This window comes from Gambusia affinis, linkage group LG01 (assembly GCF_019740435.1).
Source record: "Gambusia affinis linkage group LG01, SWU_Gaff_1.0, whole genome shotgun sequence".
Taxonomy (NCBI): Eukaryota; Metazoa; Chordata; class Actinopteri; order Cyprinodontiformes; family Poeciliidae; genus Gambusia; species Gambusia affinis.
This window is the reverse complement of record NC_057868.1, coordinates 29,551,859-29,572,542: the sequence shown is the minus strand read 5'-3', so window position 1 is coordinate 29,572,542 and position 20,684 is coordinate 29,551,859. Positions and strand designations below refer to the sequence as shown.

General features: G+C 38.6%; 1 protein-coding gene across 2 annotated transcripts in view; it reads right to left on the bottom strand.

The window, feature by feature from the left end:
- Positions 1 to 20,204, bottom strand: part of LOC122824863 (metabotropic glutamate receptor 7-like) — a 106,667-nt gene extending 86,463 nt beyond the window's left edge. Inside the window, exon 1 of one of the 2 annotated variants that reach the window (XM_044105922.1) lies at positions 18,994 to 20,204. In XM_044105922.1, the coding sequence (XP_043961857.1) occupies positions 18,994 to 19,482 (489 nt within the window). In that variant the 5' untranslated portion in view covers positions 19,483 to 20,204. The remainder of the gene's footprint in view (positions 1 to 18,993) is intronic. The other variant, XM_044105739.1, reaches the window with a different exon arrangement.
- Between the last annotated feature and the right edge of the window lie 480 nt (positions 20,205 to 20,684).

Below are 20,684 nucleotides of genomic sequence, written 5' to 3'. Positions count from 1 at the left end.
TTTCTTTTTGAATATTTTAGATACTCTATAAATAGGTGAATCAGCAAATACTGAACTGCCAATAGGTGGGGATCCACTCTAGTCACCTGAAGAGGAAATAAGCATTTATGGCAATTCTCACTCTATCACAGATCATGTAAGACATAAACATATCATTTTCATGAAACATATAAAGGATTATATCTTGCATATTTATAAATATGCAAAATATATTTATCTCTAAACATGTCTTGCATTTTTGTAGCAGGTAAATCATTTCGACTTTGTAATTTTTGAAGTATCATATATCAATTTACCATTGATCTTCAGGATTCAATTCTTCTCTTGGGAAAACAGTCGATCACCACCAAGAAAAATAAACAACCCTCCTGGATAGGCTGCTATATAATATCCCATCTTCCCTCATTGCAACGTTCCTCAGAAAAATACACATATAGAAAGTGTGCAAAAATGTAACTATGAATATGTGGTGGTTCAGTGCACTGTTGTTACACGAACACAAAAAGTATTACTGCACAGCTATAGGAAGATCTTTATACACACAATCTATTTTCTCATAAAATCAGAAAACAGACATCAATCACATAAAATACATTTTCTGTCTTGATTGTAGGAAGAAAATGATTGGCAGTGTGTCCTTTTGTTTTTGTTGTTGAATTATTATAGTTTTTTTTTTTTTTTACATGTGTATGTATTTCTGGAGTATTTTGTTTACCTGATATGGGACCACGGATGGAAATAAGCCAACGGATTAATCTGATCCAACACATCTGTTCTCTTATGAGATTAATGTTCTTGTGTAAGACGAATAAAGGAACAAAAATACAAAAATACTGACTGTGAATCCCGACTCTGTATAATATGTATACAACGCCATTTCTCAATTAGCCTAATCATCATATCAGGTTTCTATTCAGCTTTGTGCATGTTTGCTTTTCCTCTCGTCTTTGTGCTCTCATACACTTTAAATAACACAGTATAACTGCCTATAAAGCTGCTCTTATTCACTTTTTTCTCTATTGTCAGACCATGAAATGAGTTTAATTAAAAAAACACCCCATTAAAGGGATCGTGTCAGCTGAAGCCACTTTCAAACCACTGAAAGGCTGATTAAAAAGAAAAACCTGAGTCAGTGTCATCTGACTGCACACTATTCACACAAGTATAATACAGTAATTGTCAAAGTCAAAGAGGAAGTTAAGATTATGTTGCTGCTCCTTTCGGGTACTCATTTTTAACACCAAATGTGAACAGATTACATGTGCATGATTAAGTTAGTGTGAGCTTTTAGTAGTTTGATTTAAAGCAAAGAGGAGAGGAACGCTCCGTCAATAACGACTGTCTGCAAGCCAGATGTGTAACACCTGAGGAGCTGAATGAATCAGCCTGCTACTGCTCACTTCCTCTGTGTATACAATTACATCCCATCTTTCACATACAGTCTCTAAGGCTTGCCCTGAATGTGTTTTATTTTACACCAGCTGTTCACACCTCACAATAATTAATTTGATGCTGCAAGAGACAAAATTTATGCTTGTCAGTTAAAGTTATTTTTTTGTTAAAATTAGGAAAGTTGGGTTTTTAGATTTACATAGTACTCTGAGTCTGTTTTAATATTTTGCATAGCCAATCTAAAAATTTTCTTTCTATCGATCTAAAAAGTTAATTCTAGGGCGAGCTGTGGTGGCGCAGGGGGTTAGCATGCCCCACGTTTGGAGGCCTTAGTCCTCGACGCGGACGTCGCGGGTTCGATTCCCGGTCCCAACGACCCTTGCTGCATGTCTTCCCCCTCCTTCCTGTCTGCCTACTATCACAAAAAAAAAATACAAGCCACTAGCGCAGCAGAAAAACCCCAAAAAACAGTTAATTCTAAACTAAACATTTTTAGTCTACTTAAATTAAGAGGTTTCCAAATTTACAAGAACCCCTGGTAAATATCAGCGAATTTCAGATGAATTCCTCTTTTATTCCAGCACAATAATATTGAAGAAAAATTGCGGCAGCAAGGTTTAAGGATATTTTTAACTCCTCTTCCATCCTCCTCCCTGTGCGTGGTGGCAGGATGAACTCGGGTCCGCATTCAGCCTTTTTTGTCCCAGTTCCAGTTGCTGTAAAGTTTTTTAATTATTGTTCTGGCTCGAAACACGAACAAGCTTAGATATTAAGTTATTAGTCATTTCTTAACCATTTATACTGTAGAAGGAAAAAAAAAGGCCCTACTTTAAGGAATAACTGCTTTGAACGAAATCATTAGTGGACTCCTGACAATTTCCATAAAATACATCTAACTTATTATTATATTGTATGCTTTGATGATCGATCAGAATGTTAAGAAATTTCTATCTGGTGACCAACATTTTCTGTTTTTCCAGGGCATAGTTAACACAAGACACAAAGGTCCACTTCTATTAGTCACTCTTCAAAAGCATAAAGAAAAGAGAACATACCATCCAAATCCAAAAAAAATGTTTGTTGATCTTTGTTATTCAGGACAATAATGTGCAGAAAATAAAATTACTCAAATCTACAGACTGAGCCTTAATTAATAAGTTTAAAACAACTAAAGCTACGGCAAACGTGGCTTGCTACCACAACAGAGACACAGTCTCAAGTCCAGAACTGAAACTTGAGTCAAACTTAAGTCGCAAAACAGAGACTTACACGATAAAAACTGGCGATTTGACTTGAGTTGTCTCTACGTACAACATGTGCGTTTTCTCCAATGTTTTCAACAGGAAAGTAAGAGGAGTGGACAGCATCTTCCAAGTCTGTTTTTATTTAATGCAGCCATGGACCAAGTGTTTACAGAAGGTAAGCCACAGACTGCAGCTTGATGAAGACGTTAAGAGAGAAAAAGAAAACCCCCAGTGCTCATTCTTGCGTGTAGAGTGTGAAATTATGCAACTGCAATGATATAAGACTTTATTTCCACACCTTTTCTCGTCGAGGGTGCTGTATAATATTTTTTTAAATAACTGTTTTCAGGGGTGGTATTGCAGTGAAACAGTTTTTGACTGAATGATGCAAGATTGCTGACTTTGCCTTACAGACAACTGCAGAAATTTGCAGGCAAGTATCAAATCTGATTGGCTTTTAACCACCGGGTAGAAGGTGAGTGACAGCTCTGTGCAAAATCCATTGATGAACAACCTTTTATTGATCTTCCTGGCCTTGTTAGGGCCGACATTTGAGTGCTTTGGTACCGATAAGGCAGTTAAAAAACATTATATCATGCCCTCAATAGCTTTTGGCCCTCAGTCAATGGCAGTTTAAGCAACCTTATTTCAAAGGACAGAGGTTGTCTAATTTGCACAATGTCAATTGTGATTGAGGATTTCCTAGGAATCAATGCAACATTCAGAATGCTGCTGTTCTCAGAGAGCACTTGAAATCCCATGGGATTTGCATCAGAACACAGTAATCCTGTCAGCTGATTTTTCTTTCTTCTTTTTTTTTTTTTGCCTATGCTCTGGCGGCTGAGGCATAAAATAGTTTTTCAAGCTTAAAAGACAAGACACAAAAACTCTTAACTGCACTCACACACAACCCTCCCAGAGAGAAACGGAAAAAAACAAACAAAAAAAAAACAAAAAAAAACATTCGGCAAAGCGTTTTCTCGAGGGAAATTCACAGAAAATGAAATTGAAGCTAATAAAACTCTGAAGTTGAGCTCTTTCATTTTCAAATGCAAAATCAACAGGTATTTTAGCTTAACTACCCGAAGCCCATGCTGCACTTTAATAATTTAGCCTCCGAGTACATGGCTCGCATTGTACTGGCTGATATATTGCTTATATATTACTGCCTGTTGTTTGAAAATGTTCGGATGCGCCCTGAAGCCCTGCTGCAATAACACAACACAGGGACCAACAATGAGTCCCGGTGGCGGTTTATTATGTATTCTGAGAAACGAAGCACAGTGGACCCCAACGTGTTGGAACGACACACACAAGTACAATTTTTAGGGGGGAACATGAACTTATTGGGTCTAATTTGTTTTCTTCTATTTTATTAACCATCTATTATTTCTTTCAAAGAGTAACTAATCATATAAACTACTTTTAGCAGGGCGGCACTAGAGCACCATTTTGAACAATTACTCTTATTTTTTGTGGCTACATTTCATAGTAAAACTGTATTTCTTTTCCCCTCACATTTATATGACAGCTTTAGTACGTAGTTGTATAATTTTTGCACTTACATCATATTTTATAAACATTCTACAGTGGCATGGATTAAAATGCAAATCCCTAAAAACATTAATTCCAAAACAAGACATAACTAATTAAGTTGTAGTCATATTTGTAGTTAGCAGTAGATACATATGAATAATGGTACAAGTCAGAAAAAGGGAGAAACATCAAACTGATGCCTTTATATTTGCATGACTTGAAACCACCAGAGAAAACCGAGAATATATAAAATCACTCTAGCAGAAGGAACAATGCAAGTTTGTTTCACTCTCTTGCAGCTCTCGCAGCCATGTGGCGTGTCTCATTCTTGCTGCTTTTCATGCCTACATTAGAGTTCTCATATCAGCCTGCAGTCGAGGCAGAGCCTCGTGCCATAAAGCTCAAGGGACAGAAAGACATCTTTGTGAGAGTTGGCCCTTCTCTTCATTTCATGTGTGAGACATGCCACACATGAAATGAAATAAGACTTTACTATCTTAAGTGTATTGTCGCATTAGCGTTCTTACATAAGCGTGGCTGTAATGGAGACAATGGAGGTTTTGAGCCTGACAACCATGAAATTTGGCGCAGACATTCTCAGTCCTGGGTGGTTGAATTTTAATGACATCTGCGATCCAATGGCAGTTTTTTTTTTCTTTTCCTATAACTGACTTTTGGATAAATGTCTCACAATCTCCTCAGGGTGGACAGTCATGAAAATGGCCGCAGTCAATCATCCCCTGCAGTTCAAATGCTGTGACTTTTGTCCCTATTGTGTCCTGATAAATTACACAGTTTACACTGTTGTCTTCAACAAATATGTGAGTAGTTAAAAAGTCAAGCGGAGATGTTTGCATTCCTATAAGACTCAAATATTATTTTGTACCAAGTAGAAAGTCATTTGATAATGTAGACAAACCTTGTGAATGTCTTGCTACCTGCCATCATTTACTGCTATTAAAATGGCTCAGTGTATTCTGAGCTTTAATCCTCATCTGGTGAAGCCATTCTTTTCCTGATTTTGATGTCTCCTTTTTGAGGGAGAAACTTTGCACCACTGTGGAGGTGCAGTGTTGTTTTTGTCTCAAACATCACTTTCGCACACATAGGCAACAAACAATTTCTTTTTTTTTCAGGGTCCTTCGACCTTTTATGTCTATTGAATACTTTATCATTTGCTAATACCACATAATTTACTCTTTACGCTTCAAGCTGCTGTTAGTGACGTCTTATGATATGTTTACAAGTATAAGCATTCATGTTTGAACTCCCTCAGACAACAGTAATTACATAATGCCTCAGTGCTATAACAAAGAAAGTCATTGTGCTTTTTGATTCTTTAGACATTTTTTAAAAATATTTATTTTAACGGCTTTTTTTGCTAAATATACATACGAGATGGTAGCAAATACAGACAATATGCTGCTCCATGAATGTCTCAAAAACAGAGATTTCTGAATATGACATAGCTATACCAGACACAATCAGATGGTTTCCAATTTTTCTTTCAAAATAAATGAATTATAATTTTCTGTAAAAACTATTTTCAATAATTTGCTGAATTCAAGGTTTGCAAGTTTATGCAGAACCAGTCCTTGTAATATCTGTTGAATGAAATAATTCAAATCATTTGCCAATAATTTTATAATCAAACATAAATTGTGGTATAATTGCAATTTATCATATTTTTAACTTATTTTTGAGTTTCACGTAAACCTCAGTAGCATAATTCTATTTCTTTTTTTCTACGGAAGAGAATTAGGGTAGCTCATCACAAACCCCCCCCCAAAAAAAGTCATAATTTTGAGAATGAAGTCATAATTCTTTTTTTTTTTCAATGGCCCTAATCCTCTTCTGTAGTTAATCACCTATCTGACAAATATAATATCATGTCATCCTGCCTCAGCAATCCCAATGCACTAAAGACTTGTAACATGGCTTAGCTCTGCTGCATTCAGGTCCCCAGCAAAAACTATTTTTAAGAGTCAGCTTGAATGTTTGATTGGCAAGTCAATCAAGCTGAACATCTGTTAATTATTGTGAGAACCTGAGTCCCGTTGCGTCTCAACATGGAAAAAAAAAAAAGCTCAATAGACAGGAAGTCTAAATCCAGATGAACATATAGACTCTCTGATGTGTTCAGCTGAGAGATGACAAGGAGAGAATAAAAATTAGTGGTTATATTTCAATCAGTTTCACCCTCAAGTGCGGGAAAATGCTTTGTTGGACTTGATGACTGAAAATTGCAGTACATTTTAAGCATATGAAGGTGAAGTTAATTAACAAATTCAATGAACTTTGCAATTTCAGCCAGAAGCTTTGCTTGTATTTTATATTTTTATGTTACGTGGCTGATAGGATAACAGCATTTTTACGCTTGGAAGGAACAGTGCTGAAAAAAAAAACAACTCCCCCTCAAATAAACCACATGGTTAAAAACATGAATGAATAACTGCTTTTACAGTTGTTCCTTTAGCACATTCACTTTTCCCTTCCCAGATTTCTTTTCCCTTGTGTAGTACAGAGAGATGCAGAGATTCAGTATTTATTCAGTATTCTGTATGTTTAGACTTGTTATCCCGCTGGGAGGTAAAGCTCACCCCCAGTCTCAAATCCTGAGCATGACAAGTTTCTGTTTCATCGCATAATGCTGCCACCACCATGTTTCATCATAGTGTTGGGATGTTCAGGGTGACATAGCTCGTGGCAAACTTAGCTTTCTTTCTTTACAATTCTGACACGTTGTACATGTAGGCCAAGAAGTTTCATTTGGGACTCATGTGAGTGACTCGTTATACATGTTTCTTGTTACTAAGATATGTTACTGTATTGGTTCCAAAAGTTTTTGTTTTTTTTCTAAAATAATGACATAAAGAAATGTGTCCCATTTGTTATTTCATTAAGATATTTAAAAATTCCAGAATTTTCACTTAATTGTATTTTTTTTTGTTGCTTTTCTGATAACATGACATTAGCTGCTCAGTTCTAGAGTATTTTCATAAAATACTGTTTACTTTTAGTCAAGCAAGTTTTTCAATTTAAAGTAAAGTTTCAAGAGTAAAGTTTTTAGTGACACATGGATTAAATCTATTCATTAACTAGATGATTTCTCCTGGAAATATTTTTTTTAGTGGATTTCATTCAAAGGTATTGGAGTAAGGAGGAACTGAACACAAATACAAGGCAAACTTTTGAGGTTTTTATTTGCACAAAAATCTGTGAATGTGTGAAGCTACTCAAGCTTTAGGGATACTTTAGCAGGGAGCTAGAAATTACTCAATTTTAGACACAAAGGTTACATACAGTTTGTTGTCCTACCTCTACATTGTAAAATTGTCTGGATACCCCTGAATTATTCATGTATTTAGTACTTAGCTTTAAGCTAGGTATACACAACATGACTTTTGGCTCAGTAGCAGACGACTTTCTAGTAGTGTGACAGTTTTTGCTGTCTGGTGGAGTCTCAGCCAAAGTATTTGTCATGCATTGTGAATTACAGAGTGTAACGAGAAGCGATTAACACCTCACAACCAGCTCCCAATCAGCAATCATTCGGCTGCATGAAAATCAAGTCTGTTTGAAATTCTGGTCGGCACTCCTGAGGGTATTGCACTGTTGAATATAATATGATATATATTATTATTATTATTATTATTAAATGTTGCTTGACTAAAAGTAGACGTGTTAGCAAAAAGGATAGGTGGAAATTTGAATACTGGAGTTTATGAACTTCAGAAGTCTTCAAAGATGCATAAAAATAAATATATTTTTTTCCCAAAGCATTTATCCTTCCATATGTACTTAAAGGCTCTCTCATCTCCCTCAAATTAGCATACATCGAGATGCTTTCAAACACTAAACAACTGCAGTAAAGGAATGTAGCTAACTGTAATGAAGTTAAGGTTGAAGTTTCTCCGCACAGAACAGCAAGGGGTGCCAATGTTTGCTTTTGTGGAGCATTCTTTTATTCTCAGGCGGCCATCTCCTCACTTCTGGATTTTTCTTTTTCCTCTTTTTAACTGTGAATTCAAGGTTACGTGTGGTGAACGTACGGACAGTGTGAGCAGTCAGGTCTCATCCGAGCATCAGGTCGTAGGGTGTAAGGACATGATTCATGACTGAATTATTGAAACCTGCAATGTAGTCATATAGTTCAAGTTGGTGCTGAAAACAACGGCCATGCAGTGTATGCCCAAACCTAACTTTCTTTTTTTTCTTTTTTTAATCATGCTTCACACAAGTTTGACTGATGAAAAACTCCAAACTTGTTTTTATGCTCCAGAATTCTGTTGCAAAAATTAACATTTTTCTTATTTTAAATGAATTGATTTCACTTCTTTAACCCCACCACTTCCTTTAGCCACTTTTGTGTGAATGAATATTTACCCCATGACGTAAGTGTGTCTGAAACTTTTCATTAAAGGTTTTTATATTGCTTAGAAATGTGGTAAACATTCCTGTGTGTTTCTCTTTTCCTCATACCTTTGTGGCCTTTTCCCTTTCATGTCTCAACAGGGAATTCTCTGTGACAAGTAAATCCACCATATTAGTCTTAAGTGCTGTATAATTTCTAATGTGCCTTGTGATTTCAGAGGAGGATGTGGAAAGTGTTCAGAGTGATAAAATAGAGAACAAAGCATAGAAAAGGAAACTCAATATTGCGTTTTGAAGCTCCAGACACACTGAAAGGCAGCACTAAAAGCAGCCTTTTAGCAAATTTACTTGACTCATTTACGCAGATTTGTGGGACTACGAGATAAGTGCTTGTAAAAAAAAAAAAAAATCAGGAGAAGATCATATTTAGAAGGCAAACTTCTTACTCATCTCTACAGACCTTTTGTACTTACATAAGGGCTGAGAAACAGAGTTGGATGTTATTTAGTCATGCAGAACATAAACCCACAACAGATGAGAGGCTTTGAAATCGATGCCCTGCACTGAACGTTGTGCAGGTCACAGATGATGCTGTTTGAAAGGAACTACAATGGGCTCCGCGGTGGTGCCTTTCACTCCACACTGGATGGCTTTCTGCAAAACCAAGTTTTCAAATCAAGTTTTACTTTCCAGAGGAATGAGTGAGTTGAGAAGCAGCAGCAGGCAGAGACCTCCTTGTGCCTTTCCACTCATCCCCGTAAGAGGATCCGACGTAATGGGGTTTCCTCTCCTCTGGCTCCTTCTGCTCAGTAGAGGAAAAACAGAGCTGCACAAAAACTTCCAACGAAGTCTGATACTCCTATATTCTTGTCACATTTTACAGCGACTGAGACGATCGGTTCCGAGTGGTTGGGCTGTGACCTCAATGTGAGTTTATAGATGCATTTGTTGTGATCTCAAATGCAGCACAATAAAGAGTATGACCCTAGAGAGTCGAATTGTTGAGATTATCCAACCAAAACCTTGAACTGATGTAGAAGTCAGGCGTGATACTTATTAAAGACAGCAAAACATTTATTAGCTGTAACTCACACAAAAGAGCAATAAACAAGCTCCTATGTGTTAAAAAAAATGAAGACCAGAATACAAATGTATTCTCTTTTGCTAGAGAATATATTTTTCATATAGGAAGCTATTACTTTGCTGCATAATAAAGCTAACCCTGCCCCCCCGGCCATAGGGAATAACATTAATATTACTTGTTCACAAATTCATCTTAGCAGGCGGCTGACCCAACAGCTTTGTGTCAACAGCAATGACAACTTGTCTAACAGCAGCTGAATTTATTCCTTTTATTAACACTGCACAAGCAGCTCAGGCTGTTTGCCTATATGTCCATATAAGTTTATATATAGCTGCAACTTTTTATCTTTGGAGTTTCCTTATGGAAACACTAAAATTCAAACTCCCAAATATAATTTAAACATAAAATTAACTGTTGGCATTAGCTGATATTTGCCTTACAAAATATGACATTTTTCGCTACCAAACCCCTGAGGGCCACAAGGAACACTTGAGTACAAATGCATGTGGCCCTTTTCAGATTAAGACTTGTAAATATTCTTGAAAACAAGGTGCTGTTTTGCTTTGGGTCATGAAATATATCAATGCTTTTGTTTGTAATGTGATAAAATGCAAGAAGGCTCTTAAGGCAATGTGTTTGTGTCCAAGCATCCAAGTAAATATTCCTAAAGAAAAATCTTTCACCTGCATCCTCTAGTCATCCTCGAGCATTTCACCCTCAGAGCCAGAATGCTTTTGTTTCAGGACATAAACCGTTCTCGCCTCGCTGACTTCTTCAAAAGTTCAATGTGTTTGAACTCTGCCCTCAGAAAACAGCGATACTCACTGATACACCAGCCAATTTGAAGGAGCGGGTGGTGGTGACCTTTCCTTAAGTAAGTATTGATTGTTTGCTTTCCTGTTTGTATAACTGCATGCTTGAAGAACACAAGTAATTCCAGGGAGGAACGGGGGAGGGAAGGAGCTGATGTTGTGCAGCTCACCATGACTGAGCTGCAAACGTACAAGCGTTTAAGCATTAAGTACCAAACAAAAGGCGTGTTGCTGTCATCTTGTAGAATGCCATTGTTAGCATACTTGCAACTCTACTTCTCATGACGTCCTCATTACTTGCTTCAGAGTATGCGTCAACTCTTCTTTGACAATTCGAGTTTATTTTGGTCAAAGTACCTGAAGGGTTCAAACTATAACCAGAAGAAGGAGTCACTGAACTGAAGGTAATAGTGTCCTAACATATCAACTTTGTATGACACGGCCCACTGATTTCTATTCAGATGCTTACATTGTTATATGTTTACTCATGTTTTCCAAAAATCCTGAATGGAGTACAACATAAATAAGCAGTGCAATGTCTCCTAAACACCACTTTGCATGAAATAGCATGCATAAATCACTGAAGTGTTATGTAGTGTTTTTTGTGTGTTTTGTGATGGACTGGCAACCACTAAATTACTACACCATCCCCATTCAACAATGCTGAACAAGATCAAACAGCTACAGAAGCTGTTTAAGCCGGTTAATGGGTAAATCTTAGATTTTGGAAAAGTTAAATATTAATTTATTATGAACATGAAGTCAACAAGACCTGCATAAAACCACCTGTCTAACTGATGAATTATGAATCTGTCTATTTAGCTTTCTATCCTAGTCTGTTAATGTTAACTTTTATTTTGTAATTCATTCCTGTTTGTTTCTTGTGGGCTGTGAAAGCAGTGTGACACAGAGGGCAATTCAATCAAGCTTCCCTTTAAAATAGGAAAAAGTGTCATGCAGATAAGACAGATGTGTGTTGATCTTTGTGAGTTAGGAAATAGTACGAACAAATAATTCCCAGCCTGCACTTACAATCAGAGCAATCTTTAATGGTTCAAACCAGTGAGCAGGAAGATAAAGAAGGTAAAAAAAATTAAAACACTCCAGAGCTCCAGCAAACAGTTGAATCTTGGGATCACCAAGTCTTCATAACAAGCACAAAATGTTAAACGGTACAAAACCATGCTCACTGTCAGTAAAACAAGACTACAGGTAGATGTGCATGGATGAATATGAGGTCAGAGACCTTTAATAACTCTGTGGAGTATGAAGGGAAAAAAACTGTGGATCTACTTTTCTTCCAAAAACCCTAGGAAAGTTGTTAGAGTGTATTGCATTATTAACTCTCTGAAATACTGAGGTATTTTAGTAGAAGTATTGTTGCGCTCTGCCAGACTACTGAAAATATCTCTTCACTAGGCCTGTCACAATAAACAATAAATCAATTAATCGTATGATAAATTAAAACTATCGACGTCATTTTAATTATCGACTTTATTGTCTCTTCCGGCCTTTTTCTCTTTCTTTTCATGACACTGAATGAAAAAAGGCTCAACTCCGCTGCTCTCCACTGACCCTCCCTTCTTCGTTTTCTTAATATAATGCCCAGAGCACACTACACGGCTGATTGTCGGCCCATTTTCAAAACCTGACAGACCACACATTAGCCGACAAAAATCCTAGGTATAACGGTTCGATCGGGTTCGATCGTGCCGTGTGGTGTCCAACAATAGGCACAAAACAATGGCTACTAGTTCAGTTAACTAATTTTAAAACCTGGCATTAATTAATGCTTTACTATACAATCCACCTGCAATGCATGTGGCTCTAGTGTCAGTCGTAACTGAATGAAAATCATTATAAACTATTTATGTCACGTTAACGAAGAACAGCTGAAAAGTTACCAGGTTTATCAACTGCGTAGCAATTTCGTTGTCATTTCTGTATTCTTTGCACAAAACCTTTTATAAACATTAATGTTTCCACATATCATCTCCAATGTCTGGACTTCAGTTGCGCCTGTCAGCTGTTTGGGATTCCCCTCTGTAATTTCCCCTCAGAAAGCATGAGGAGAATCCGTGCTTTCTGATTGGCTACCTGTCACATTCAACAGGCTCCCAGTCGAGGAAAACCCCTAATTTAGATCAGAGCGGCCACAACTATCTACCATAACACACCACACACTACAGGACGATTGGTTACAAAATCTCCAGCGACAATCTTAGAACGGCCAAGGTAAGGGTATGTATGTGTGAACTAAGTGTAGTGTGAACTATTGCATCAGGTAGTCGATGTGCCCATCTTCTCTATTTAAATCTAATGATTACTGAAGGGCAATATGGTATCCAGACTTCATAATCTGCACTCTTTTGGTTGAATGCAGTATATATTTACACTTTGGTGTTTTTATTCAAGTACATTTTTGTTAATGGAGACTGAGAATCCATTTTATTTTTGTTTTTGGTTCTTTTGTTTAGTTCCAGTGTTGAGTGTTCTTTTGAAAATAAAGTGTATCTATCTTTGGCAGAAAATCGCATGCATTATTAGGACATTTCCATTAAATCTGTGTAATAAGGTCTTCAAATGATATTAGCGTTTTACGCAATAATTTTTGAGACAATTAATCGCTCAGCAAAATTTGTTATCATGACAGGCCTACTCTTCACTGGATCTATCAACAGGTTAGTGATCGAAACAACACAGGAAAAGTGAGCGAACAGAAGAAGGATCCAGAGAGATTTAGAGACAGAAAAAGGACAATTATAAACTTAAGTTTGACTTCTAAGAAGAATTAGATTATCAAAAGTAATGACCGACAAAGAGCTAAAAGGTCTGATGACAGCAGTGACTTTATGATTAACATTTATTTCTGTAGCATTATTTATGTAGTATTTTTTACTAACAAATAAAGCTGCTTAAATTAACAGTCAGATTTTCCAAAAGCTGAGTAAATATGTACTTCTGGAATAAAATTCGCTTATTTTAATTTCATTCCTTAAAGTATAGCTAAAGTATAGCACCCTAGTTGTCTTACCTGATATAGTGTCACAGGTTTTAACAATTGTGTTCATACAAGAATGTTTCAATGTTTAAACTTGTTTCTGTCTCATCTAAAGAGAGTGGAAGCTTTAATACTGAAACACAAAATCACCTGCTTGTTCTTGTGTTCATTATTGGTTTTTGACGCAACATTTATCTATTTTTGACCTGAACTGAGCACTAAACAGAGTAGCTCTTTGATGCAAATAAAAGAAGTGTGCTGGATATATAAAAGAATCTAAGTTAAAGGCTTATTTTAAAATGCTTTGAAGAATTATTTATTTCTCATAACCATCAGGACTTTATGACCTTACAAATCCAGAAATGTAACTCAATACATTATTTATCTGACTGCTCTGCCCTACAGATGGGCTGAACATTTTGATCCATGATTTAATTCTCTTGAATAAGCCACCCTACTAATGAGTGCCTGGCCATGATTGGCCCTATTTGGTGGCTTATTGTAGTCATCCATATCCCAACACAGCTTTAATATCAGTCCACAGGGTAGATTGTGCAGAATTTTCTTATGGGAGCTTTTAAAAATATCCAAACAATATTTCTTGTATGTTCCAGCTAACAGTGTTAGAAAAATTTGCAGTTCCACTTCCTTATATCCCACAGGGACATGTGCACAATAGAAAGGCACCAGACTTTTCTATTGAATGGTATATACAATAATGTGAACAGAAATAATTCCCTTTACTTTTTATATTTTACAGCGTTGTAAAAGTTAAACTGTACTCGGGCAAGTCTGTGTTTAATGGCACGAGAAGCAGCCCATTAGCAAAGATGGAGAGAAAACATAAAAGCTGAAATCAGTGATTTGGTTTATTAAATGTCCACAGGACCCTTTTGTCTTCTGTCCTTCAGCAATTTTATTATAGCAGTTTGTGAGCATGTAGAAGTCTTTCCACAACTTTTTGGCACTCTAGCATTAAAACTGCAATGTACAATGTGTTTCATTGGGACTTTGTTTGATATACTGACAAAAAGGTATTTGTGATTTTTTTAACACTTGTACAACTTGATGCACATTTACATTCAGCTTCTTTAATCCAGTATCCCTAAATAAACCCAAGCAAAATTCAAAGCACCCAACTATGCTCAGAAGGTAACCAATTGATATGTTGTCCATCGGTGTGTATTTAAAAAAAAAAAACACTCCAGACAGGTGAGAGATAAAACAGTGGAGAAGCTTAGAACATTGTTAGGCTATAAAAAATCCCAAGCTTTAAACATAATAACTACAAAATTGCCTGAAACATGGCCATCCACTTGAGAAAACAGCCAGGGCAAGGAAAGCATTAATCAGAGAGGAAGCCTACGGGTCTTTGGTAACTCCAAGGGAGCTGCTGAGATTCACAACTTGGATAAAAAATTTTGCCAACAGGACAAGTTAGTCATGCACTTTACAAATCTGCATGAAAAACTAGTAAAAAGAAATCCAATTATTATTGATAGCCCAATAATTTTCAGTTTGAAATGTTGCACAGATCAGAGGAGACCAAAAACATTTTCTTGATCTGGTCAGATGAGACTTTATACAGAGTGGAAAGTTTACACCACATAAACTCTGAACACTCCATTCCAAACGTGAAACATGATGATGGCAGCATTATGCTGTGGGAGTGCATTAAGACAGGACAAAAAAATTCCGTCTCCAAGATGAGTTTTTTTTAAAATAGATATATTGACTCAGGAGGGCTGAATGCATACGTTCGACCTAATTCCAACCTTCATTTGTTAAATTTTTCAAAAAGCACATATCCTTCACCTTTCACTTCACGCTTTAGAGTGCTATGTGTTGGTCTGACACATAAAATGACAGTAAATTATACAGCATATCTTAGCATACTAGCTTTTGACTGTAAGATGTCAAAATGTGAAAATGTGCTTTTTGCAAGGCTCTGCACTATAAGTATGTGCCTACTTATGCATGATTACCCACTCATAATCCTGCATATTTGACACACCATCTGCAGTTTTTTTTTTATCATTTATCATCTGGCTGAATATTATAGCAGGGTTGTGACTAATTGCCTTAAGCAAAAGTCCACAGAAAACCGGATTTACTTAACCTCTGGTATTTAGTGCCATATTTGGAGCTTGTAGTGTCACTCGCACACACACGCACACCCACGCACACGCACGCACACAATGAGCCCTTCTTATTCCTCTGGTGTCCATCTCCTCCACTGTCAGCTGAATGGATCACACTGCAAGTCTTCCATCTCCTTCAAATCAGTCACAGCGATGATTCTGTGAAAAAGGAGAGCCGACTGGAGCCTGTCAGTGCTATGAGAGCAGAGGACATCAATGCCTCACTTAGACAGCTATTCTAAGGGGGCTGCTTCCCCCGACAGGAGGACAAGACGAAGTTCACCTGGATTCAATACAAGGTTTTTCCCTCAGCCTTCAGCAGAAAAAATGCAATGCTGAACAGCAGACCGCACTCCCTGATGTTAAATGTCATCTTGATAAAAATCAATTTTATGATTAATTCAAGAGGCTAAAACTTACAAATGGACAAAAGTTGCCTCGTCCTTTGAACTGCGTTGTCATCCTTCTTCTCCTTATGATCGAGAGCAGAAAACAAGGGATTGGGTGGTTTTCTTTCTTTTTTTTTTTCCTGAAAAGGTGCAAAACATCATAGCTGCTGATAACAATTCCTGAGTTCTGCAGATTGATTTCTTTTCTTCGTGTGGCATTGTTGCTTCTCATTTCCAACGCAGCATGAAAGGCACAGAAATAAAAACATCTTAGCAGCAAATCGCCCTCACCATGGCAACAGTATTGATCAACCCTCCTGGGTCCTCAGAAAAATCTATCCCTCATGTCAATTTCCCAGCATTAACAGTTCAGTAGCCACTCATGTCTTGAATAGACGGGCCATGATATTTGGAATCTGGCAATAAAATCTGCGATCATTATTTAGCTTCCCTGATGATCCATTTATCACAGGAGTGAGACATCAAATGACCTATTGATATTCAGAGAGAACAATGAGGTAAGTAGGCTAGGAGGGCAACTTCAGACATTAGGCTTCAGGAGTACTCACTCTGCTTTGGCATCTAGATTGAGCTGCTGTGAAATATTTTACTTAAAAAGCTTTTCTCTCAAGAAATCAATGTTTTTTTGGGGGGGGTTTTCAGGGGGCAGGGGGAGGAAGTGTATCTGTTCATAGCTCATGAATTACAAGTTGGGATGAGGACATTTGGATTTTGTTCAGAAACCTGTCAACTTCCAAAAGACAATGAAGGACTGGAGTACTTAGCTGAGCACTCACTTTGCAAAAAGATTAATATCCAGTAATATATTTAACATTTTTGATGTCAACTTCAAACTTCAAGGTGTTTCATTGTTAATTCCACCATCCAAAAACAGGAAAGGTATGGCAAAAGTGCAAACCAAAAAGACATTTCCACCTAAACGGACAAGCCAGATGAGGAGATCTTCACAGAAAATGGCATAAACAAAAGCCACTGTCTAAAAACTGCATAAGTAGTTCAATTTGCTGTTGGTCAAAATCCATGAAGGGGACACAGCAAACAAGCACTGATCAATTAAAACCAGGATTTAAATTTTCATAACTTTAAATAACTTTCTTTATCGACATCATACAATCAAAACAGAAACATTGAAGTCATGTAGAATGTCAAAGTTTAAGAATATTTAAGGTGTGTAAACAGTTTGTCAAGGCACTGAGTTGCGTCATAGGCTTGCACTGAAAGTTGCATTTCTATCAGTTCCACCTAGTCCATTGAATTATTAAAAACAGGATAATGCTAAGGTGAATATTTTTAAAGGAATGCTTAATTTCTCATTGTTCATGTGTGGCAATTTTGGCATGATGATTAAGTCTCGCTCTCTGGGAACAATTTCGGGGAAGCAACGGGTTGATGCTGAGTGATGGATGAAGCTGCATGACAACTGCTGTCACTCCAAAGATTCCTCAAGCTTGATTACGACAGCCGAGCTTCAGAGCCACATTGCGCATGAACTACACCTACACTCTGACACCTTGACGCTCGCAGACGTGTGGATCCGACTGGTGGGAGGAGAAGAGACTGAAGAGAACTAGAGAGTAATCTGTCCTGCAGATCTTGCGTAAAGATTAATGAACAGAAATTTTATGTGCACAGCGCAACCGAACACTCATCAATAAATTACATAAATAAAGTTAGAATAATGACTGAAGGGGTGTATGTGTGTGTGTTTTTTTTGTGTGTTTTTTTTTGTTATTTTTAACCAAACTACTATCATGGAAATTTCCTATGCTACATTAACAAGTGAAGTGGCGGCAAGACTAAAAGCTGTGGTGGAGTCCATCTGTCCAGCCACTTGAGCCTCAAAACCCACAAAATAGCCGATAAATAAATAAATGATGGTATTATGTTTGTGGCGCTTTCTGTATGCGCATGTAAGAAGGAAAAATATGGAGGAGCTAAGAGCTTGTTAAGTATGTTGATGGTCTTCCAGTTGCAGTTTAACTGATACTTACTGTCAGGCCAATGCTCTGTCTAATTGAACTGAAACAAAACACTGCACAACAAGTCTGTGAGTTGCAATCTGTGACCGCAAATCATTAGCACAAACAGCTCCTGCTCTATTGTCCCCATGCACACAGGAATAACTGCTCACAATTCTGCACACTTGCAAGAGTAGCTATGTTGTGTTTCAAGCAATTAGTTATTTTACCATGGAGCTGTGCTTTAAATATTTAATTTGGTGTATTGGTGACCTGCTGCTGCTGCTTCCTGTTTGAAAGCAGCACCAGCAGCTGACTATAAGCAAGATAAGGAGATGGGACCACAAACACCTTTTTAAAAAATAAAACATTCAGTCTCTCTGACTTGCAGCCATCCAGTTCAATAAGGCTGAAAACAGTTTGAAAGCGAGGCCTTGTGGAGATGAAAGCAAGCCAACTCAACTGTAATCTAGGCTTTGAGTTTTAAAACAATTTTTTTTATATTTATATATATATAAAGAACCGCCTGCAGTCTCGTTGTACAAGAGACTCCTATAATCATGTGCAATCACATGAAATAGGCCTGTTATTCTCAGGAGGGGGGTAGTTGAGTTTGGGTGTGATTGTGTCAGGCTGTCAATGCCCACTCATCCAGACTCTGGAGTGAGACTGGAACAGACGGGAGCTGTTCTTTCAGCACCACCGGGGACATGCAACAGCACACTCAGCTGTCGCATACACACAGTGTATGGTTTGGAAAGCCAGCCAAACTCACACCACCTGCCCTTCTATAATCCCCACCACTTAGACTAGAATTTGCGATCAGAATATGAATGAAAACTTATGCAGGGGAAGTATATCCACTTTTTTGTTTAATTATTTCTTCTTCTCAGAGAGGGAAAGAGTAGGCGCACCACTTCCTCCGTCCCCCCTGAAGCGCACAAATGCCAGGAGATTGTTCACAGTAGTGGAAAATACATAATAAAAACATGAAAGCCACACACAAGAAAAATAAATAAATAAACTTGCTCAGAGACTTGCCTGAAACAGGCGTAGGATGTTGGCAACCATAATCGACACCGAGCTCGCCGAGGCTCCGATCACTCCCACCACTTTCTCTGGCTTGACGAACACCGGCGGCTCCCCGTTCGTGCACCTCACGTCTGAAGTGTCCTTTGTGATGAGGGCTTGCACAAAAGTTAAGGACTGCTCCAGAGCGTACGTATCCCTCGAGCAAGTGTCAAGCACCCGTGCGCCAAGGGTGATGTTGGGTAAGAGTTGCTCGTCCTGGTTGATCTGGTCCAGCGCGTACATCATGGCCTCCAAGCGCTGGATGCCGTTCTCTTTTTTCAGGTCCCCGCACGGCGTGCCGTCGGGTCCCCTGGAGTGCACCGGGAAGAGCCCGCCGAGGGTCAAGTGCCCCTGTGTCCGTATGGAATGTGGCGCGTAGGTCTCCTGGAGCAGCGCAAAATCCACCAAGGCGCTCAGGAGCCAAAACAGCCTCCAGACGCAAACACCCGGACGCGCCATGCTCAACTTTTGTAGGAAAGATGGAGTCGACTGATGATGATTTTTGAAGTTTGTTAGAAAATCTCCATTTTAGTCACCAAGGTGGAGATTCAACAAGCTGGGCCGAAGAAGCGAGACGTAATGAAAGGCTCAGGCAAACTGCGCCCATCGCTGTGCAGCCAGGAGGAGCGAGCAGCGCAGCTTGTTGAATAGTGAAGCCCCCGACAGTAATTCAGCTCCCCCCATCCATTAGACGGACAGTATCAGTGATCGCACTCCGAAGACTAACTGGCTGTTGGAAACACAGGCAAGTCGCGCTCTGCTCAAATCTGAAATACCTCAACAATCGCAATTCAAGCACATTCCGTGGGAAAAAAATGGGGGCAGTGATTATCTCTCAAAATCTGCGCTCAAAATGAAATGTGTGCACCGGCAGAAGTGGGTGACATTCTTCCCGGCCATAGCAACTCCACAGAAGCGCAGGGAAGCTTGGCTCGTCTGTGGTGTCTGTCTCCCATGGGTGCATAATCATCTCCACAGCCTCCAGAGAGAGCAAGAAAGGGAGAGCACAGGATAGAGCGAGAGAGAGACAGTAAGACAAAAAAAAGAAAGATTAATACCCGCGCAAATGAGCGATCACTGAGCAGAGGACTGAGAGAACCCAGCTAATTAAATCCGAGGCTGTTTTTTACCCCCCGTCTCTGCAACCGGTCGCATTTAAGGGCGAAATGAATGAGAGGTTTCAGTGTGCGCGCCGAGTTTTCAGCTCCCCCCTTTTTTCCTCTCCTTGCGAGACGTCACTCAGCTGGCAGTGAAGGGGGGAGGAGGGAGGGTGAGTGAGGGGGACTGGCACCACTACACAGCAAGGTTTCCAGGAAGTTGTCTCCAGACTCTTAAGAAGGGAAAGGCGACGAAAAGAAATCGCATATACGCTTAAATAATGAGGGGGGGAAAAAACGCGAGTGGCTCTCACTGCTTCCCCCTCAAACACACGCACGCACGCCAACACGCATACACGCTGGGGGAAAAAACTCAGCATTTCCTTTCTTTTGATGTTGACAATGGCAGGCTTGAAATCAAAATTGGTGGCATTATGAAAACACAGAGAAGCGGCAGGTTTTATGAGGGGCTTCACCCCACCCACAGGAACGTGCCTTTCCTGAAATAGTTTTGGATTAATTACTGAGGCACCTTTAAAACAGGGAGGAGGGAGAAAGAGGGGT